This window comes from Thamnophis sirtalis, unplaced genomic scaffold (assembly GCF_051295495.1).
Source record: "Thamnophis sirtalis isolate CommonGarterSnake01/CBP01778 unplaced genomic scaffold, rThaSir2_p1.2 scaffold_6, whole genome shotgun sequence".
In the NCBI taxonomy this organism is placed as follows: domain Eukaryota; kingdom Metazoa; phylum Chordata; class Lepidosauria; order Squamata; family Natricidae; genus Thamnophis; species Thamnophis sirtalis.
The window spans coordinates 123,994,175-124,017,446 of record NW_028261386.1 but is presented as its reverse complement, the minus strand read 5'-3'; the positions used below and the strand labels follow the sequence as shown (position 1 = coordinate 124,017,446).

Sequence of the window (23,272 nt, the reverse complement as noted above, 5' to 3'; positions counted from 1 at the left end):
GCTATCATATCTGAAATGATCCTCTGCTTGAGGAATGACATTTCCAAAATAAAAATAAAAATTCATAACTGTCTATTTGGCCGTTTCTTGAGAAGGAAGGCCCAGAGAATCTGTTCCTGCAAGAATCATGATGGACTACATAGGAAAATGTTTTGAAAGGAAGCTACTTTTGATTGATGGATTGTTTATGTGAAAAGCCAAGTCATTTTCAACACCAATGTTGGGGGTGGGTTGCTCCCGATTCCCATCTCGTGCACGCACTTTGCGCGCAGGTAGCGAACCAGTAGTAAAACCAGCAGCAACCCACCCCACTCTAAGTGACAATACAGGTAGGCTTTCTTCAAGAAGATCTATCCCTAACCTGTTCCTTCAAGTCTCCCATCAGTTCCCTGGTACACTTGTTGCCTGTAACTGAATCCATCCATCTTTTGACTGGTCATCCTCTTCTTCTCTTTCCTTCCACTTTCTCAGTATTCCATCCCTCTCCAAAGAGCTAGATTTCGAACAAGCCGAGGTGGCACAGTGGTTAGGGTGCAATACTGCAGGCCACTTCAGCTGACTGTTATCTGAAGTTCAGCGGTTCTAATCTCACCGGCTCGAGGTTGACTCAGCCTTCCATCCTTCCGAGGTGGGTAAAATGAGGACCCGGATTGTTGGGGGCAATATGCTGACTCTGTAAACCGCTTAGAGAGGGCTGAAAGCCCTATGAAGCGGTATATAAGTCTAACTGCTAACTGCTATTGCTATTTCATAATATGTCCATGGTCAAATAATTTTAGCCTGGTTATTTACGCTTCGAATGAGAACTCTGGGCTTATCTGTTCAATGAGACATTGCTCTATATTTTTGGTTGTCCATGGTATTGTCGGGAGTCTTCTCCAACTCCAAAGTTCAAAGGCATAGATACTCTTCCTATCCTGCTTCTTTCAAGTCCAACTTCCACTTTCATGGATTATCCCAGAAAATACCATGGCTTGCAAGATTCTGATCTTCGTAGGTGTGCATACATCACGGCATTTGAATTTTTTTCCAAGCTACTTTTGGGGAGCCACTATTATGCAAAAAAGCAGAGAGAGTCCAATAGCACTTTTTTCTACCATTAAATATTAAAAGACATGCTGTAAACTTTCAATGATCACTTCATTCGATACAGCAATAATATGAGCTGTAGCTCACAAAAGCTCATGTCTTTTAATGTAACGTGTTAATCTGAAGAGGTTATCAAAGTCCTTTTAATTTGGGGTTACAATAAACTAACATGGCTGCCCTCCTACAATGATTATTTGAAATTCCACTGGCTTTTCATGTATATTACAAATATAAATGAAAGGAATTAGATTTATCTATGCAATGTGTAAATATTTCCTGTCAGAGAACTGCAAACTGGAAGCTATGCACTGAAAAGTTTAAAAAAAAAAACAGGGCCAGAATAAAAACGATAATGGATTGGATTCCATTTGCATTTAATTAAAATTAAACATCATTAATATAGTTAGTATCCAAACATATATTTCATAATTCCCTTCTTTTCTTAAATGTATAACTTTTGAAGAACTCATAGCTCCTGAGAACTGTTTTAGAATATTGGGAGTCAAATTCTCAGCTTCAATTTATTGAATATAAATCTATGTTTTACTGCATTTTGACGAGAGCGAAAATGAGAAAAACAGAGCAAGACAGAGAAAATAAAGGGAAGTTAAATGCACCACTTCTACAACTCTCCCAGTTTATAAATTACTTCTCATCAGAAAGTGATTTTTTTTTTTACAACCTGGATCAGAAAAATCCAGAGCCTCAATCTAAACCAGAAACCGAGCAAATAAACTTACTGATGGGCCTTTGGGTCCCAGCGATCCTGGTTCTCCTTGCAATCCTGGTTCTCCCTGTTGGCGGGATTGTAAGAACAACACACTGTATACATGTAAAGATTGATACTTCAAAAAAGGCAAATCTTCTGGTTCAAAAACAAAAAAAAGGGGTAAAACTTGAGAAAGAAACTATCTTACAGGTTTGCCCGAATTTCCCATCAGGCCAGTTTTTCCAGGAGAACCAACATTGCCCTGTTGGAGAGAAAAGATTTTAGCACCTTTAAAATATAAGAGCCACTTTCAGGCCATTTTAGGCTAAACCACTTAACCAGACAATCTTATTTAAAAATCTTTTTCACTAGTCTTCATTTTTCTACCTCGTGTCTACTTTTTCCTTATCTGATCCCATGAGATACGTTCAGGCAACAGAATCATTTTCTGTCCGATTCCCACCTCACCTACAATGAGATTGAGAGCAAATGTAGCCAATTATTTTTCTACGTCTGGACCGTTTGGCTTTTAATGAACTGTCTTCCATTTTTTCAGAATACTCATTCTTCTTTTGTAACTAAGAATGGGCAAACCTGCTTTTTAAACCAATTTGGTAATGCATTCGTTCTGCCTTTCAATGAACGGATTGTGTCCCTTCCTTTTATTTTATATACAAGTGCATTCAGAAAGTATTCAGACCCCCTTCACTTTTGCCCTTTTGTTATGCTGCAGCCTGATTCTACAGGTGTTGAAATTCTTTTTTTTCCTCATTAATCTACACTCATAATGATAAAGTGGCGGGGAGTCTAGAAATGTCTGTAAATTTATTAACAAGGAAAAAAACCTGAAATATTATATTGGCATAAATATTCAGACTCTTTGCAACAACACTTTAAATTTAGCTCACACACACCCCCGCCCCGCCTCCATTTTTCTTGATCTTTGCTGACACACCTTGATGTGGTAAATTCAATTGATTGGACATGATTTGGAAAGGCAGACACCTGCCTGTTGTAACCCAAGAGGAGCCGTTGGAGCTGCAAACAGATTCCGACAGTGAGGGGCCCTATGAGTCAGCTCTGGAAGATGTGGAGGACCCTGGACAGGGTTCAGACTCCGATCAGAGACCAGCTGATAGCTTTTAACCAGTGGTGAAATTCAATTTTTTTTGTTAACGGTTTTGTGGGAGTGACTTGGTGGCATGGTGTGGCTTGGTGGGTGAGGTTTGGTGGGCATGGCAGGGGAAGGATACTACAAAATCTTCATTCTCACTCCACTCTGGAGCCAGCCAGAAGCATCATTTGCCCGTTCTCCGAACTACTCAAAATTTCCGCTACTGGTTCTCCAGAACCTGTGTCAGAACCTGCTGGATTTCACTCCTGCTTTTAACCCTGTATGAATATTCTATTTGAAATGTGATTAAAACGTTATTAATTAGCCACCCAGAATTTCCCAGGGTGAATTTATTGATTGCATTTGTACCCCCACTGCACCCTTGAGGCTTCTCTGTAACTTCACTAGAAGACACATATTCAGAATCCAATAAAATCCAGAGAGATAAACTATAGATAGCAAATAGTCAAAAAATGACAGAGAGAGCAAAATCTAAAAAGAAGTGTTGGGTCCAAAATGTCCTTCTGAACATGCTCTGCCTGCACCCTTCCCAGGTGGCAAATGAAGTCTAACTTCCAATGGGAGAGGATTCCTAGATAAGCAACACCTCCAAATGAACAACCACCAGCTGGGCTCGATGACAAGAATAAATAGGTCAGGCTGACTCATGCAAGGAAACATAGTCCCAAAAGTAGCTTGGTTAAAAGCTTTAAAGGTCAACACCAACACCTTAAAAATTGCACCTGGAAGCTTATAGGAATGCAGAACATTAGCAAAGTTAATGCTGTCTGACCAGGGGATAGCACGTACTATAAAGGTTGCTGCATTAACGCAATCTAACGAAATTTGGGAGTGGTCTTTAAAGGCAAACCCATGTACAGGATGTTGCAGTAGTTTGACCAAGTATTCATAAGGGTATGATTTACTGAAACAACTTCTCACACTCCAGGTAGACTAGCCAAAGCTAGGTGAGGCTCTCCTGACCACAGTCTCCACCTACTCTTTAATTGTGAGCTACAAGTTCAGGAGGACCTCCAAATTACAGACCTGCTCCCTCAAGGATAGTGATTCAAGAGAGGGCACCAAGGAATGATCACAGGGCCAAGTCACCAGTTGCCAGTAGCTGTGTGGCTGCCAGTGGCCAGTGAGGAAGTTGGGGAGGAACAGGGTCCAGTCCTGGGGGCTGAGAAAAGCTCAGACGAGGGCTCTGCGTTGGAGGCAGAGAGGGAGCTAGATAGCAGGGAGGCAGAGGAACAGCTGGAGCCTGTCCCCGCTGTGTGCATGCGCAGAGCTGCCAGAAGACAAGAACTAAGAAAGCAGGGTTGACGTGGGAGTAAAGACACACCTTAGAGGTGATTGGCCCCTCCTATAGGAAATAAAAGAGGAACAAATGGGGAGTGGGCTTTTGAAGGAAACAATTCGGTCATTTCAAGAGTAGAAAGTTCTGTTTGTGACTATAGGAGAGACTGTGCCAAGTTTTGCCTTGCCCTGCCTTTGGAAACTAGTTATTTGGCAGTTCTCCAAACGAGATAAGGTTTGTGTTGATAAACATTCCTCTGAAAGACTGTTTGCTAAGCCTTGCTGACTGTGAATGAAAGGAATTCACAGTCATATAAATAAAAGGGGTTTTTGCTGGGATCAAGACTCTGCTTCTTGCTTTCTAAGGAAGCCTGGGCCAGAACAGTAGCAAACCAAGAACTCAATGATTTTGCACAACAGATTGTCAGGGTCATCTCCAAGCACCCACCAGAAAGTAGCTGGATTCATAAGGTGCTTGAGGCAGACCATTCTTGTGATACTACTGTATATGGGCAGCCAATAAGTTATAGCAAGCCTAGGAAATGATCCAACCACAACAAAAGGGCAATGATACTACTCTCCAGAGCCAGATCCCAATGCAACTGCTACAAAGTCAAAATGAGTTTAACCAGAAGGTTACTGTGATAAGCTCTTTGTTGCTGTGAATCCTGAGCTCTTCTCAATTCCCATTGCAGTTCCCATGGCATGAAATTTTAAGTTCCCCAATACCCAGGGGTGGGGGTGGGGGAAAATACTTATTCGGCAGCCCAGCTGTGCAACATACAACTTTGTTAAGTTTCCTCTTGTGGCTTAGCACAGACCTAGGCATTTTATGCCCAACCACCACCATATCTGACCCTTTGGATCATGTGAGATCAATTGGAAATTAGAAATCAAATGTAAATAAGTCCACCATAAGGGACAGGAGAAGAGGCCAAGTTGGTTCCTTTGGTGGCTATGAGGGGGTAAGAAGATGACAAAACTTTCCTGCACCTGCAAAATGCTCATCTGGAGTAGCCTAAAGAGTTGAGGTGATGGTATTTGAGGACATCAGGTTATACTGGTTTGGGTCCCCACAACAGTTCCAGTTTCTCATATGTCCCCTTAGGAAAATGAATTGCCCACCCCAGGCTTAGCATATTATATCAACCAACCTCTTTAACTGATTTACACAGCTGTTTAGCCTATTGCACAAATCCAGAGTAAATGGCTCTTTCATTAACCAGCTTAACGCTTACTGTAGGAAACCAGAGGTGGGTTCCTACCAGTTCGCACCTATTTGGTAGAACCGGTTTGTCAAATCTACCGAACCGGTTAGAAGAGGTTCCACTAGTGGACCCGGAAAGCAGGCCACACCTACAGAAGAGGTTCCAAAAAAATTTGAAACCCACCACTGGTCCTTGGATATGATTATTCTACACTATCATGCTCATATTTATAAAACTCAGTGTCTCTGTGAAAGGTAAGGATGACCACTGCGTTTGTGGGGCAATCAGAACATTGCGTGTGTTGAAGTTGTTTTAACGCAAACCAAAGTTGCCTTTTAAAAAACAAGTTTGCATCATATTCTTATGCATGCCAGTGCTGTGTGTGAGGTAATTTAAGGTGGTTCTGACAAGTGTCGTCGGCATCTTCACTTCCGGTCACATGGGCGGCAAGCCACTCCCATCCGGTCACATGGGCGGCAAGCCACTCCCACAAAGGAGGCCACACCCACAGAGTAGGTTCGAACAATTTTTGAAACCCACCACTGTAGGAAACCCACCCACCCCCAAATTCTCACTTCAGTTTTGACTTGCTCTAACACTGCTACCAGAAGGAAATAAAAATTCAGAGTCAATAACTGTTTCAGGGTTTTTGAAAATAGTAGTTTGTAATCCCTGTAGACCCATTAATAAAATCAAGGTTGAAAAGAAGCTGGTGAAAAAGAATTTGGGCTGTGGGAACTTTGATCTAAATCTCTGCTCAGCCATGAAGCTTTCTGACTAAATAAACTTTCTCTCCTTCGACTTCAGCACTCTACAAAAGACACCGTAAATGGGATTGTCACATTTAGGCTACCAAGGGAAGGAATAAGTAACAGATCCATCTGTAAAGAGGATGGGCTATTTCCAAATTTCCTAAGATCCTTTACCTTTGAGCCAGCAACACCTTTTGCTCCAGCAGAACCAGGTAGGCCCTAAAAAATAAACAGATATTGAATATATTTGAAATGTTGTAGAGAAATTTCTTAATGGAAATGTCAAAAGGTTGCTTTACTTTGTAAGCAGCTCTCTTGAAACACTGCAAATATTAATGAAGCGTTACATCCTCAAATTCACCAGGAACGTAAGAAAAATGAATGCTTCAACTCAGAATAAACAGGCACAAGGAAATTGGTGCGTCCTATTATAATGATGGATATGTCCTACATACGGTATGTCCAATCCTAATGATGTACACTTATTAAAAAATGGTGTCCATTCAGATATGCATCAATGCAAAGCAACCCAGTAGATATTTCACAGAACACAGATGAGCTCTTAATGAGTTTTGGGAAGAGGGGAGGTCCTCAATTTTGCAAACTATACATCTATTTATTTTTTTAATTTATTTATTGACCTTTATCCCATTTTATTATTTTATAAGTAGTCCAGAGGTTCTGGTTCCTACCAGTTCGCACCTGTTCGGTAGAACCGGTTCATCAAATCTACCGAACCTGTTAGAAGAGGTTCCACCAGTGGACCCGGAATGCAGGCCACACCTACAGAAGAGGTTCCAAAAATTTTTGAAACCCACCACTGGTCCTTGGATATGATTATTCTACACTATCATGCTCATATTTATAAAACTCAGTGCCTATGCGAAAGGTAAGGATCACTACTGCATTTGTGGTGCAATCAGAACATTGCGTGTGTTGAAGTTGTTTTAACGCAAACCAAAGATGCCTTTTAAAAAACAAGTTTACATCATATTCTTATGCATCCCAGTGCTGTGTGTGAGGTAATCTAAGGTGGTTCTGACAAGTGTCGTCAGCATCTTCATATCCGGTCACATGGGCGGCAAGCCACTCCCATCCGGTCACATGGGTGGCAAGCCACTCCCACAAAGGAGGCCACACCCACAGAGTAGGTTCGAACAATTTTTGAAACCCACCACTGAAGTAGGCCAAGGCAATGAATATTTCAAATACACGCTTTCTCCTCCTAATTTCCCCACAACAACGAACTGTGAGGTGGGTTGGACAGAGAAAAAAGGACTAGGTCAAAATTACACAGTTTACTTTTATGTCTAAGGTGGGACTAGTAATCACAGTCTTACAGATTTCAAGCCTCAGCAATCTGGGAACATGTCGGGGACAAAGAATCAGGACCACACATTAAGTTCCAGTTAAGATGATTTATTTGCTCTTGCCTGTACAACTAACTTTCAGCATTAACTTGGTGTTAGAGGAGGGCTAATGGAATTCAAGGGCGGGGGGGGAGGCTGAACTTGGATTGCTAGTGGAAATGTAATTACTCTAGGCTGATTACTTGCTTGACTCCTTCCCCAGGCTCTGCCTCATATCCTATATCCAGAGGTGGGATTCAGCCAGTTCTCTATGGTTTGGGTGAACAGGCAGTAGTGGCTGTGGGAGGCTCCGCCCACCCACCCTGATGTAATGTGCCAGCACTATGCATGCACAGAAGGCCATGTGCATGCACAAATGGGGTTAGGTTTAGGTTTAGGTTTCGTTTTATTTATATGCCGCCCTATTCACAGCGGGACTCAGGGCGGTGCACAAATCCAAGGGGGGAAAGGGAAACACAAAAACTACAAATACAAGCATTTAAAAATAACCAACAGCCACACAAGTCGAGAGGGGAAGGGAAACTCATCAACCCCAGGCCTGCCGACACAGCCAGGTTTTAACGGCATGCGAGTGAAGTGTGCATGCGTTCACATTTGAGAACCGTTAGGAACAATAACGGAATCCCACCTCTGCCAACATCACAACAGCAAAGGGCATTGCCTGGGTCCATAAACTAGCAAACACAATGGGAATAATTATGCATGCAGTTGTTTGAACAGTTTGATTTGATCAATAACCAAACTGTCGATGTTCTGAATGTTGCAGTAGATGACAGGGTTTCCAGAGAAAACAGCTTTTCATTACTATAGTTCCATGATGGTGAACCTATGGCACACGTGCCACAGGTGGCACGCGGAGCCATCTCTGCAGGCACACAAGCCGTGGCCCGGTCAGCTCCATTATTCATGTGCTCGTGCCTCCCACCGACCCGCTGATTTTTGGGTCTCTACTAGGAGATGCGCATTCATGCGTGAGGGTGGGGGAGTCATACATTCATGCACAGGGGATGAGGGGAATGCGGTGCCCTCCCCCGTGCCCCGTTTTTGGTTCCAGGAAGCTTCAGGGTGGCCTACTAGCACCTAAATGGGGGGTGGGTGGAGGGTGTGCAGGGGGGGTTGTGCACATATTTGCAGGGGCGGGACTTGATGGGGGACATTACATTATGGGTGTCGGCACACCCCCATGCGCACATTCAGGACTGAAGCAAAAAAGGGTTAGCCATCACTTCTATAGTTAATAGCCAGTTTTTTCCTTCCCACAATAACAGGCCTGAATTTGAATATTTGCCTCCAGCCTCTTAAGTTTTTACAGAAAGGAATTGCATGGTAAACATGCAAAAAGAGTGATACTGATCTATTGCTTTTGCCTGGATTTGCATTAAAGAATTAGTACATAAATTAAAAAGTACCTAGATACTGCCTTATTTCATTCCTTTTTTTTTTTTACTAAAAATCTCATTTTGGACTTTGTTTGTTTATTGGATTTATATGCCGCCCTTCTCGCAAGTATATTAAAAAAAACACATATTACAAAAGTTAAAAAAAATTAGATAGAGTATCCAAAAAACAAACCCAATTAAGATTAACAATAACATTTAAAATTCGATTAAAATTAACAATAATCAATCATTTATTTTATTTTGTTCAGGCCAGGCTTGCTTGCTGGAAAAGCCAACTTTTTAGGGCGCGTCAGAAGGACCGGAGGTCGGGGATTATATGAAGCTCCGGGGACAGCTCATTCCAGAGGGAAGGTGCTCCCACAGAGAAGGCTCTCCCCCTGGGGGTCGCTAGCTGACACTGTCTGGCCAACGGCACCCGGTGGGAGGCTACTGGTGGCAGTAGGTGGTCTCGCAGGTATCCTGGGCCTAAGCCATGGAGCGCTTTAAAGGTCATAATTAGTACCTTGAATCACACCCTGAAAACAACCGGCAACCCTATGAAGCGGTATATAAGTCTAACTGCTATTGCTATTAACCAGTGCAGGCCGCCTAAAAGAGGCGCAATATGGGAGCACCTAGATACTCCCATGCTAAATTAAATTGTACTAAATTACTGTCATGCTCAACAAGAAAAACTGGTAATTAGCAATAGCAGTTAGACTTATATACTGCTTCATAGGGCTTTCAGCCCTCTCTAAGCGGTTTACAGAGTCACAGTCTGGGTCCTCATTTCACCCACCTCGGAAGGATGGAAGGCTGAGTCAACCTTGAGCCGGTGAGATTTGAACCGCCGAACTGCAGATAGCAGTCAGCTGAAGTGCCTGTAGTTCTGCACTCTAACCACTGCGCCACCTCCGGCTCTATAATTGATGAAGATGTCACCAATTTCTCTCCCAGACTGTCTTTGGAGATTGAATTATAAGCTGTCTTGATGAATGGATGAATGCAATGTCAAACATACCCAAGAACAGTGGATGTATCTTTCTACAAGGGTTAATTGATCTACCCTAAAGCCTTCTGTCACTTATCAACCAGTCAACCCTTTTCCAGGGTAGTACCTAGTGTATAATTTGCTATACTCAATGAGGTAATCACCCAGAAAATTTCCAATTTATTCATTATTTGAACTGTATTGAGCAATTTGCAAGAGTGGTTAACTTTTTAAGACTGAGTGCCTTTCCCATTTGCACTGTATACATAGACTAGAAAGCACACAATTTGATTCCTAAAATTAAAATTAAATTTCCAAAGCATGGTAAAATGACACCATTTTGATTGTTTATTTTTACAGTTAAGCCAAAACACACACACACACACACACACATACACACACACCAGCAACATGATTTCTTCTTGGTAACATTACAATATGCTTTGTCCAAATTTTAAAGTTTTTAGTTTTCACCATCATCTTGCTATTTGATTCAAAGCTGCTCTTACTGAAAATATAGCCAAACTCAATAAACACCCAGTTTCTGTTAGTTTGGAAATGTAACTTTACTTATATTTTAAAAATGGGAAAAAGTATAGAAAACACTTACAGGGATTCCCTGAATGCCTGTATCACCTGGAGGTCCTGGTTTTCCCGGTTCACCCTGGAAAAAAAAATTGTATTTCAGGTGATTCTGAAGAAATCTTCGTAGGGAATCAAGCCATTTGCTTACATGCTATACAAAGTTATGTAGCAAGAAGATAAATAACTTTCCCACTTTGGCAAACACCATCCCTGCCCAGTGGTGGGTTGCCATTTGTTTATTACCAGTTTGCTCATGCAGGTGCGCATTCAGGTGGGCGGAGCCTCTCACCACCACCACTACTGGTTTCCCCGATCGAGGCCAAACCAGAAGAAACCCACTTCTGTCCCTGCCACATTTGTTAAATGTGGTATAAAGCAAATGAGCCAGTTAAAGTAAATCGGCAACATATGCCCAAGAAATAAAGACATAGTATGTAGATATTATCCTGATAGAATAAGCCATCTAGCTCACCTTTCTATTTTCATAACAGGAAGGAAATTACCTCTGGAAATATCATATTGAAGATATATGGACTTCCTACGGTATGTACCAACACCTGATAATTGGATCCTTATTCAGTGCTTCTATCCATCAAGCAAAGGTGATATTCAGCCGGTTCTCTCTGGTTGGGCAAACTGGTAGCGGTAGCTGTGCGAGGCTCCGTCTATTCACCCCGACATAATGCGCAACCTCCTGCGCATGCGCAGAAGATGGCGCACACAAGCGAAGCAAGCACGCATGCTCACAGTTGTGAACCAGTAGGGAAGGCAAGTTAATCCCACCACTGCCACCAAGCTATCTTTTTAAGGAAACAGTCAAAACGTTGTAAAAAAATAATAATAACAGTTTAGATTAATCTAAACTGCTCAAAGTTAGTGCAACAGGAAGAAGCTGAGTTCAATGCAGAGATGGTATTGACTTCTTTTTTTTATTTCCTTTGTCTTAATATATTTTAGACTGTGTTTGTTAAAAATCTATACCGTGTACAGGCTCTGGGAAGTCGGGGGGGAAGGGAGGTGGGGTGTTAGGGTGGGAGGGGGGATATATAGTATGTGTTAGATTTCAAAGTAATGCGATTGCACTTGTATACTGTTGCTCTTTAATTCCAGTGTAAAAATAGGACAAGCTGAATATATTAATAGATAGTAGAAATACACCGAAGGGAGGAGTAGAGGGATAGAAGAAAGAGGGGTAGAGAGGGTGGGAGAGAGGATTGGAGGGAGGGTGAGAAGGAAGGGAGGGAGTGTACCGGGAGAGAGGAGTGGTAGAGGGAGAGGGGAAGTAGGGTAGAGGGGAATGATGGAGGGAAGATGGAAAGTTGGAGGGGGGTGAAAGAAAGGGTGTATGGAGGGTCGAAGAGGTACGTTGGGTTTCTATTTTGGGGGGTATTGTTGACAAGAGGAATGGCTGTGTTTATTGTTTAATGTTATATGGCCCCGGTTGTGCATAGTATATATGTGACTGTACAAAAATGAAAATGGAAAATAAAAACACATTTACATTAAAAAAAAATAAAAAATAACATACGCAGATATTATTCATTCAATATGCAACTAACATGTATATAAAATACTAATTGAGAGATGCCTGTAGCTAGACCAATATTTCTCAACTTTGACAATTTTAAGATGTGTGGACTTAAGCTCTGCAGGTAGCATAGGTTGAGAAACATCGATCTAGACTAGATAGAAAGTATCTATACTACTTGTCACAAATAAGAAGACAAGCAGAAGGGACATGTTCACTGAGTAATTCACCAAACATCTTGCCTTGCCCCAGGCTTATCATCCCCAGTGGGGGAGAAGTAGCTAGACACATATCTTACACTGCATGAGTGACAATCACTAGGATTTTCTCTGGCATGGATCTGCCATTAACTCTTTGGGAGCAAGCCAGGGGTGGGTTTCAACCGGTTCACGGCGGTCCCCGCAAACCGGTTGGTCGGCGAACCCGGAAGTAACTAACTTCCGGGAACGGCTAAGGGCCCACCCATCCGCCCGCGTTCCTTACCCGGTTTGGACGAGTTCTGCGCTTCCACGCATGCGCAGGACGCATACAGAGCCTGCGCGATCCTCCAGGAGCAGCTGGAGCATCGCACAGACGCTAATACGCATGCGTGCGCTGCGTGCGTGCATGAGGACGCCGCCGGCCCCGTTCCATTTGAACCGGTTGGAACGGGGCGAGAAACCCACCCCTGGAGCAAGCCCACCTTAAGAAAGGGACAGCTACTATGACTGATCAAGCCAAAGAAATAGGCATTTCCCTGCCTCGGGAAGTAAATGTTTGCAGGGAAATAATTAAAAAGATATAAATGGAGGCATGTGAACTTGTGCTGGAAACACCATTTATAATTTGTTGGACTCTGGTGATACTGATCTTCTTTTGAGTTGTTGCGTTGTGTACATGAAGATCCCATTAGTCACACCAAAGTGACATCTGTTTCAACATTTGTCTTCACTCAGTTCTGGCTTTGAGCAACCAGGTCAGGTACAGATAGAGGGTTTTCCTTACATTTAGTACACAGAATCATTTCTCATTTGGAAATATATCCACTTCTGCACAGAGCAAATTAGCCATAAGGGCTGGTGGGCATCTGTAGTTCTATCTTCCATGAATTGGCAAATCTTCTCTGAAAGCTATCTATATTTGTTACCATCAGCACATATTCTGGTATGCATGTATTTGATTTATATCCTATCTTCTCATTTGACTGTTCAAGGAGACTAACCCGAAAATGGAGCTCTTCTGGAGACCTTTCAGCAGTTAATTGGATGATGTATTCTACTTGATTATGATAGGATGCTCTGATTAATTTATGAATTGCTGAAATTAATAACTTTTACTATGGATATTTCAATGTTAAATAAATTAATTTCTGGTTTACCATGAACAGTTTGGTTTATGCTTCGTTATTTGCCCACTGTGCAATTCAGCAATGTACATGATAGGCAGATAAGCAACAGGCAGACAGATAACCGAATAAGATAATTCAATCAAATGCAGAATACTTTTTTTTTTTTAAAGCATATGAAAACTAGTTACAAAATTCAAAAAAACCCTCAATTATTTCTTTTGATTTACATTCCTTCCCCCCCCCTATCCGATAGGGCCTATTGTATTCAACCCACCTTGGTCTAAACATAAGAGCCGAGGTGGCGCACTGGTTAAATGCAGCACTGCAGGCTACTTTGGCTGACTGCAGTTCTGCAGTTCAGCGGTTCAAATCTCACCGGCTCAGGGTTGACTCAGCCTTCCATCCTTCTGAGGTGGGTAAAATGAGGACCCGGATTGTTGTTGGGGGCAATATGCTGACTCTGTAAACCGCTTAGCGAGGGCTGAAAGCCCTATGAAGCGGTATATAAGTCTAACTGCTACTGCTACTGCTACATCACATGTTTAATTTTGAAAACTGAAAGCAGGTACTGCTGCTCCATAAGCATGCTGTGATGAAATCATATTTGCCATCAGAGGTGGTTGCATTCTTTTCCTTATTTCATCTCTGTAAACGTGGGCAATAGAAGTGCAGTTTGAGGATGTTCCTCGCATATTTTGAAGAAGACGTTGTTTGGTATGGAATTTATGAGCCAGAGTCCTCTTTAGCTTATTTAGTATTCTATCTAGATCGTTTTCAGCTAAATGGTTCTTACACAAAAGCAACCATTTCTACCTGTTGTTTGTCCATTATCCAGTGTTTGTGTGTGCATATGCGTGTGCATGCACACAAACACAGGCTACTAAGACAAACAATAGGTGGAGATAGATAGATAGATAGATAGATAGATAGATAGATAGATAGATAGATAGATAGATAGATAGATAGTAGGTAGGTAGGTAGGTAGGTAGGTAGGTAGGTAGGGGGAGAGAGAGAGAGAGAGAGAGAGAGAGAGAGAGAGAGAGAGAGAGAGAGAGAGAGAGAGAGAGAGAGAGAGAGAGAGAAGTAATTAAGTAGGTAGGTAGGTAGGTAGGTAGGTAGGTAGGTAGGTAGGTAGGTAGGTAGGTAGGTAGGTAGGTAGATAGATAGATAGATAGATAGATAGATAGATAGATAGATAGATAGATAGATAGATAGATAGATAGATAGATAGATAGATAAGTAATTAAGTAGGTAGGTAGGTAGGTAGGTAGGTAGGTAGGTAGGTAGGTAGGTAGGTAGGTAGGTAGATAGATAGATAGATAGATAGATAGATAGATAGATAGATAGATAGATAGATAGATAGATAGATAGATAGATAGATAGATAGATAGATAGATAGATAAGTAATTAAGTAGGTAGGTAGGTAGGTAGGTAGGTAGGTAGGTAGGTAGGTAGGTAGGTAGGTAGGTAGATAGATAGATAGATAGATAGATAGATAGATAGATAGATAGATAGATAGATAGATAGATAGATAGATAGATAGATAGATAGATAGATAAGTAATTAAGTAGGTAGGTAGGTAGGTAGGTAGGTAGGTAGGTAGGTAGGTAGGTAGGTAGGTAGATAGATAGATAGATAGATAGATAGATAGATAGATAGATAGATAGATAGATAGATAGATAGAGATAGATAGATAGATAGATAGATAGATAGATAGATAGATAGATAGATAGATAGATAAGTAATTAAGTAGGTAGGTAGGTAGGTAGGTAGGTAGGTAGGTAGGTAGATAGATAGATAGATAGATAGATAGATAGATAGATAGATAGATAGATAGATAGATAGATAGATAGATAGATAGATAGATAGATAAGTAATTAAGTAGGTAGGTAGGTAGGTAGGTAGGTAGGTAGGTAGGTAGGTAGGTAGGTAGGTAGATAGATAGATAGATAGATAGATAGATAGATAGATAGATAGATAGATAGATAGATAGATAGATAGATAGATAGATAGATAAGTAATTAGGTAGGTAGGTAGGTAGGTAGGTAGGTAGGTAGGTAGGTAGGTAGGTAGGTAGGTAGATAGATAGATAGATAGATAGATAGATAGATAGATAGATAGATAGATAGATAGATAGATAGATAGATAGATAGATAGATAGATAGATAGATAATTAAGTAGGTAGGTAGGTAGGTAGGTAGGTAGGTAGGTAGGTAGGTAGGTAGGTAGGTAGGTAGATAGATAGATAGATAGATAGATAGATAGATAGATAGATAGATAGATAGATAGATAGATAGATAGATAGATAGATAGGGATGGATGGAGGGATGGATGGATAGATAGATAGAGATAGATAGATAGATAGATAGATAGATAGATAGATAGATAGATAGATAGATAGATAGATAGATAGATAGATAGATAGATAGATAGATAGATAGATAGATAAGTAATTAAGTAGGTAGGTAGGTAGGTAGGTAGGTAGGTAGGTAGGTAGGTAGGTAGGTAGGTAGGTAGGTAGGTAGATAGATAGATAGATAGACAGACAGACAGACAGACAGACAGACAGACAGACAGACAGATCCACCTATTGTTTGTTTGTTTGTTTGTTTGTTTACACACACACACATTTTGCCGCCAAAAAAGGCATCAGGTCTTATTTTAAATGACTCACCTCATTTGTGCTAGATGCACACACATGCGTGCGCGCGCACACACACACACACACACACACACCTCTTTTTCACTGTCAAGGACATCAGGAACTTCTTCATCCAGCAAGGTTTCCCTGAAGGCCTCTGTAGCTGATAACAGAGCTCCATAACAATCTGGAGATCTGTTATAGGCTACAGAAGCCTTCAGGAAAGCCTTACCAGCTGCAGCAAAAGAAATGGATCAAGGTATGTGAGGCCCGGTTGCGACTATTTGAAGATAAATAGTAGGGAAGCTCAACCACCTACCCATCTCTGCTCTAGCTTAATTTTTACCAGTGCACCCTGGAGTGGGCCTTAATTAGGCCTTAAGGGTCTTAATTAGGGCTTATTTTGAGGGTAGAGCTTATATTGGGCATACATGTAAAAATCAAGGTAGGACTTACATTCTGTGTAGGTCATATTTTTGGGGAAACATGGTTTATATTCATATATACATATACATACATATCCACAGCTGGATATTATTATAGTAGTCTTTGACTTAGGATAACAATTGGAAGCAGAATTTCTGTTCCTAAGCAAGACAGTTGTTAAGTGAGTCTTGCAATCATTAAGCAAATCTGACTTCCCCTACTGACAGAGGACACCAGCCATTGTTATAGTCTTTCAGTTTGGTGGTTCTATTTTATTAATAAAAGCTGAGAATCCTATTCAACTAACTGATCTACCGGTACTTCTCCATAATATTTTCCTGGTCCCCACTTGGCTATATTAAATTGTAACAGATATATTCACTTTAAGTACCTTGGCTCCTGGCATGGCAGGTATACCTTCACGGCCATCAACTCCAGGTAAGCCCTGGAAGAAGAAATAGCACTGTATTTTATATACTGGTATCATAGAAGTCACTTTCCTAAAAGGTTTCCACAATTATGGCCACTTCCTATAAGTCAGACAAACTTTTGCCGGACCTTGTAAGGCAACATACATTTCCATTGTTGGAAATATAAATAATAAATTCCATTATACCCGAGAATCGTGGCATACATACTGTTTCTCCTTTTGGCCCAGGAAATCCTGTGATTCCTCTAATGCCTTGTGGACCCTAAAAATAAGAGGTATTAAAAAAAAAAAAAAAGACGTTGAAAGTATGACATGCATGTCAGTAGATATGAGTAAAGCAAAGGAAATGACACATTTCAGATACTCTTAAGATTGGGTATCGTCCAGAGGTGGGTTCCTACCAGTTTGCACCTATTCGGTAGAACCGGTTTGTCAAATCTACCAAACCGGTTAGAAGAGGTTCCACCAGTGGACCCGGGAAGCAGGCCCCACCTACAGAAGAGGTTCCAAATTTTTTTGAAACCCACCACTGGTCCTTGGATATGATTATTCTACACTATCATGCTCATATTTATAAAACTCAATGCCTCTGTGAAAGGTAAGGATGACTACTGCATTTGTAGTGTAATCAGAACATTGCGTGTGTTGAAGTTGTTTTAACGCAAACCAAAGATGCCTTTTAAAAAACAAGTTTACATCATATTCTTATGCATGCCAGTGCTGGGTGTGAGGTAATTTAAGGTGGTTCTGACAAGTGTCATCAGCATCTTCATATCCGGTCACATGGGCGGCAAGCCACTCCCATCCGGTCACATGGGCAAGACACTCCCACAAAGGAGGCCACACCCACAGAGTAGGTTTGAACAGTTTTTGAAACCCACCACTGGTATCGGCATTACCTCCCATCTATTTTTTGCTTTCTAAGTTCTTTTTCGTGCAGCTTTCAATATGTACTAGGTTAGTTTCATCACAGAATAAATTCACGTTAAAGGGAACAAAACTTACACACTTAGATATGTGGAACCTGTGCCATTATATGAAATAAACTCTGCACAAACCCCATGGGTCATATTTGGATTTGCATTCCAACCAATATCCCTAGTTTTAGCTGACAAAATGGAGATTTTCTTATTTTTCTCAGTTATTACAAGGCTATTAAAAACTTACCCTCTCTCCTTTGGGGCCTGTTTCTCCCAGTGAACCTCGTGGTCCCAGATCCCCCTGGAAAGGAATGCAGATAGTGATTAGCAATCTCTGAGCAATTCCTTGAAACAACCTGTGGAAAGTTATCATCCAGCCCTCTCCCAGAAAAATGAAATATCCTAGGAAATATTGAAAAGGCAGAATATTTCTCTGGATATGAAAAGAAAGAAACATGTTTTAAAAGACAGAATAGTTGCCTGTAGCTTCCTGCCCATCCCCACTGTTAATGGGCCAATAAGAAGGCCAAGCTAGTCCCTTTTACATAATAAAGACTTCTCCACTGCAGCCCCAGGGGGGATGGGAGTAAAGGCATGATAATATTGGCCCTTTACTCAACTGACCACATGGCATCTGAGAACTCAACTGAACCTGGATTCAAAACGCAGCCCAGAGAGTTGCCCCTGCATGGCCCTATGGGAGTCTGACAACCAATCAGAATACATTTCTTACACAGGAACAGGAAACAGAGAGATGGGACTAAACAGGTTATAAAAAGCCTAGCAAGCCCCTCCCTCAGCCCTTCTCTTCTTCTCCACAACTTTGAAGCATGTGATCACCTTTTAAGGTTCAGGGCTCAAGCCATGTGGCCCTGTCCAACAATAAACCATCTTTCCAAGCAGCATCCATGTCTCTAGTGTCTTTTTCCACATTTGGAGCCGAACCCAGAAGGACATTTCTTTCATCAAACCATATCAGAGTGATTACCAATTACGGAAAATGCACATCGACACCAATTGTAGCTTCTCATATTCTGTGTGTCTAGCTTGCCCTGGAGCAAATATGTTCCTCTAATTATTTTTCCAGACTTTCAACATATGGTCCCATAGTTAGTTTGTCCAGAAAGATAAACACTATCCATCTTTCCTGGTTTTGCCTCAAAAGCAATAGCAGTAGACTTATAGCAATAGCAGTAGACTTATATACCGCTTCATAGGCCTTTCAGGCCTCTCTAAGCGGTTTACAGAGAGTCAGCATATTGCCCCCAACAATCTGGGTCCTCATTTTACCCACCTCGGAAGGATGGAAGGCTGAGTCAACCCTGAGCCGGTGAGATTTGAACCGCTGACCTGCTGATCTAGCAGTAGCCTGCAGTGCTGCATTTAACCACTGCGCCACCTTGGCTCTAAAAGCGATATTATTCCACTTCAATACAAGGCATGTCCAACAGTCAGCCTTCTTTAAATTATTCTGAAACCAAAAACTCACCTTTCTCATTCTTTTAAGAACCCAGGAGGGAGAAGAGAAGGGAAAAGCAGATCTTTGGGGTGCCAGTTCTGAGGTTCCCAAGAGACTATGTCCCCAGGACAGAAGAGCGACTCTTCCTCTTCCAAATCCCAAAAGTACAGTCACCCCACCCCAATTTATACTCTAAAGTGCTGCAATGAAGTGTTAAGGCAGTGGTTCCTTTACCGGATCTGCAGAGCAGCAGCAGGAGGAAGGGGAGGGTTTTGTGTGCACACCTGCCGCTTGTGCAAATGCGGTTTCACACATCTGCCTATCGCTGGTACAGGGACGTGCAGTCACTAGAGGCAAGGGAGGCGGAGCCTCACCAGTCTCCTCAGGAAAAAGAAAGAAACTCAATTTTTTAAAAAAATAATATAAAGCCAAGATAGTTGCTACCAGATTCCAGGTCACAGTGGCTTGGTGTCTGCTTAGTGTTAACCAAAGCAGGAGGCGAGAGAACTCGCCTTTGCTGCAGACCCGGGCGCTTGGCTGCTCCCGCGATGCAAATCCCCCCCCCCCGCCAAGGCCGACCGCTGCCCTGCTGAGCTGCTTCGCAAAAGGATGCCCAGCTGAGCCTCACCAGGTATAAACCTCACCACACGTCACTGCGCTGGTACCAGTCCACAAATCAGGAGTTGGGGACTTCTGTGTTAGGGCACGTACCATGGTGTCTTGAAAATTAGCACTTGTTTGTTTGTTTTGAATGAAAATTGAGTTAAGGGGCTTTGTTAATGTCAGGGTGAAGACAGGGTGAAGACATCCTGATGCCATCACCAGGCTAAAAGACTTTAGGTTTAGACAGATTAACTCACAGCTGCTCCAGGAAGACCTTGGGGACCAGGCTCTCCATCAAAACCACGAACACCCTATATTGTAAAGACCAAGAAGTACGATTATTACGATTCAAGATCGCAAGGTATTCTTATCATGATTCATGACACAAAATTTTGCTATTATTCTCTCACCAATTCTGCTCCACCAAGGTGGATTACATATCTATAAAGAGCCTTGAAGATCAGGATAATTTTGGGATGGTTGAATTTTATGGAATTCCATGGAATAAACCATGGTGAGTTGTAAAAAAAGGTATAGTTAGAATGAAGTAAAGTATTTAAATGATTAAGCAAACTGCTAAAAATACAAGCCAACAATTAAAGGCCCATTTAGGGAAGGAAATGTCTGAATAATAAGGAGAATGTCTCTTTTCTCAATTTAAACAGGGAATAGCAATAGCAATAGCAGTAGACATATACCGCTTCATAGGGCTTTCAGCCCTCTCTAAGCGGTTTACAGAGAGTCAGCATATTGCCCCCAACAATCTGGGTCCTCATTTTACCCACCTCGGAAGGATGGAAGGCTGAGTCAACCCTGAGCCGGTGAGATTTGAACCGCTGAACTGCTGATCTAGCAGTAGCCTGCAGTGCTGCATTTAACCACTGCGCCACCTTGGCTCTTCCACAAACAATTGGAATGCGATCCAATTATAGAGAAGACCTAGATTGCTGTCGGAGAAGCCAATCGTGTCTTTAAGTAAACCTTCCTAGATGAGATTCGGTTAAAGAATAATCTCACTCTGCCTTTCACATCAGCCAGTCCACACACTGTCACATTTGAAACATCCTAACCAGCACTTCTGTATATCATCAAGATAAATATTGGGAATCTGTGTGAAGTTTTCTACACAGAAGTAATCTAGGTTTGGGATTTTTTTAAATCTTTTTTTTTTTTTTGGTATTCTCAAAGTTATCTTGGCTGATGAACATTTGTACTGTAATTTCCAAATTAGATACAAAAGCAGTTGCATGTAGAGAACATTGCAGTAATCAGGTCAAGTGATAAGTCTGGTTAGTACATTAGCTGAAGTTGATTAAAAGTTGTTCCTTGCTATTATCTCAGTCTGACAAATTAGTGATGCTGAACCAGAAGCACACCCCAAATGGGCATCTACCTCTTCCTATACCTCATTCACAACTGAAAGACCTCTTATTTGTGTAGGGTAAGAGCCGAGGTGGCGCAGTGGTTAGGGTGCAGTACTGCAGGCCACTTCAGCTGACTGTTATCTGCAGTTCAGCGGTTCTAATCTCACCGGCTCAAGGTTGACTCAGCCTTCCATCCTTCCGAGGTGGGTGAAATGAGGACCCAGACTGTGGGGGCGATATGCTGACTCTGTAAACTGCTTAGAGAGGGCTGAAAGCCCTATGAAGCGGTATATAAGTCTAACTGCTATTGCTATTGCTATTGCTATTGCTATATATCTGGTTCACATATTTATACATTAAACAGAAAGGGATATTAAATTGCATAGTTGAAGATCACTTGGTTTACCACCAAATTTTGACAGTACAAACTGGGTTTGTTCTGGAAACCATAAAACAAGTGTTAAACTATGTGATGAATTAGAATATACTCTTCCTTGTAGAAGTACCTCAGAATTTTTTAAATTACAAGCAAAAAGAAAGCTAGAGTAATCAAGAAACTCTATCTTAGAGAAAGCCTATAAACACTGAATCTAATAGGGCTGTATGGCAAATCATAAATAGAGTTTGAATAGTGAATGTGCTGCTTATATTAATAGTGTGTTGTTCTTACTTGATGAAATATTAATATTGATAATCAATACAACAGTAAATCATGTGAATAATGATAAGGTTTAAGAAAACAAAATACAGATGGCAAAAAAATCGGTTAGCAAAATATTTTAATCTCCCATCATCTCAAACAGGGGTATCAATCCTTGGCAACTTTAAGACTTGTGGACTTCAACTCCCAGAATTCCACAGCCAGGCATTCTGGGTAGGGAATTCTGTGATTTGAAGTCCACAAATTTGCCAAAGTTGGACACCCCAGACCTGAAGGGACGTTGCTCAGAGCATTTGCACCATTGTAGCAGTTGGATATCTAGCCCTAAAAATGTAGAATTGGAGAATCTTTATCTTTCAGAAAAATGGGAATATATATTCAGATTTATAGATTATACAAGCTTATCTACATATACCCTAGTGGGAAAAGAAGCATATATTTTTTTAAAAAAACCAACAGTTTCAATATTAATATTAAAAATTCTTATTACATTTTTAGTAAGTAAATATTCCAGTGACTGTTTTAGTTTCATTCTTAAACCGCAAACCATAAGAAACGTAGAATTGGAGAAACTTTATCTTTCAGATAAATGGGAATGTATATTCAGATGTGTAGATTAGTATACAAGGGTATCTACATATGCGCTAGTAGTAAAACACTAACATACGTAAGTTTAAAAAAAGCAATAGTTCTAACATTTATGTTAAAGATTTTTATTGCATTTTTAGTCACTAAATATTCCAGTGACTGTTTTAGTTCCATCCATATATAATAGGATCATAGATACTAAACAATAGGATTAGGCCATCCTTTGGGAAATAATGACTATGATTATTCTCTGAGGATCAGATTGAGGCATGCACTCCCCGATGTCCATTCAAGGCAAGGTGAAGAAGCAGCAATGCGAGATTCACAATGTACATTTCAAGTAATATCCACCATGCCCTTAAGAACATCCTCACCAGAGGTGGGTTCCTACCAATTCGCACCTATTTGGTAGAACCGGTTCGTCAAATCTACCGAACCGGTTAGAAAAGGTTCCACCAGTGGACCCGGAAAGCAGGCCACACCTACAGAAGAGGTTCCAAATTTTTTTGAAACCCACCACTGGTCCTTGGATATGATTATTCTACACTATCAGGCTCATATTTATAAAACTCAGTGCCTCTGTGAAAGGTAAGGATGACTACTGCGTTTGTGGTGCAATCAGAACATTGTGTGTGTTGGAGTTGTTTTAACGCAAACCAAAGATGCCTTTTAAAAAACAAGTTTACATCATATTCTTATGCATGCCAGTGCTGGGTGTGAGGTAATTTAAGATGGTTCTGACAAGTGTCATTGGCATCTTCATATCCGGTCACATGGGCAGCAAGCCACTCCCATCCGGTCACATGGGCAGCAAGCCACTCCCACAAAG

The 23,272-nt window shown here is 41.3% G+C and overlaps 1 protein-coding gene across 1 annotated transcript in view; it reads right to left on the bottom strand.

Moving 5' to 3' along the window:
- Positions 1-23,272, bottom strand: part of COL9A1 (collagen type IX alpha 1 chain) — a 96,855-nt gene that overhangs the window by 23,186 nt on the left and 50,397 nt on the right. The window contains exons 19-26 of the mRNA XM_087719044.1: positions 20,088-20,141; positions 18,016-18,069; positions 17,057-17,110; positions 16,810-16,863; positions 10,522-10,575; positions 6,346-6,390; positions 2,007-2,060; positions 1,830-1,883 (exon numbers count right to left, since the gene is read on the bottom strand). Of these exons, the coding sequence (XP_087575170.1) occupies positions 1,830-1,883; positions 2,007-2,060; positions 6,346-6,390; positions 10,522-10,575; positions 16,810-16,863; positions 17,057-17,110; positions 18,016-18,069; positions 20,088-20,141 (423 nt within the window). The remainder of the gene's footprint in view (positions 1-1,829; positions 1,884-2,006; positions 2,061-6,345; positions 6,391-10,521; positions 10,576-16,809; positions 16,864-17,056; positions 17,111-18,015; positions 18,070-20,087; positions 20,142-23,272) is intronic.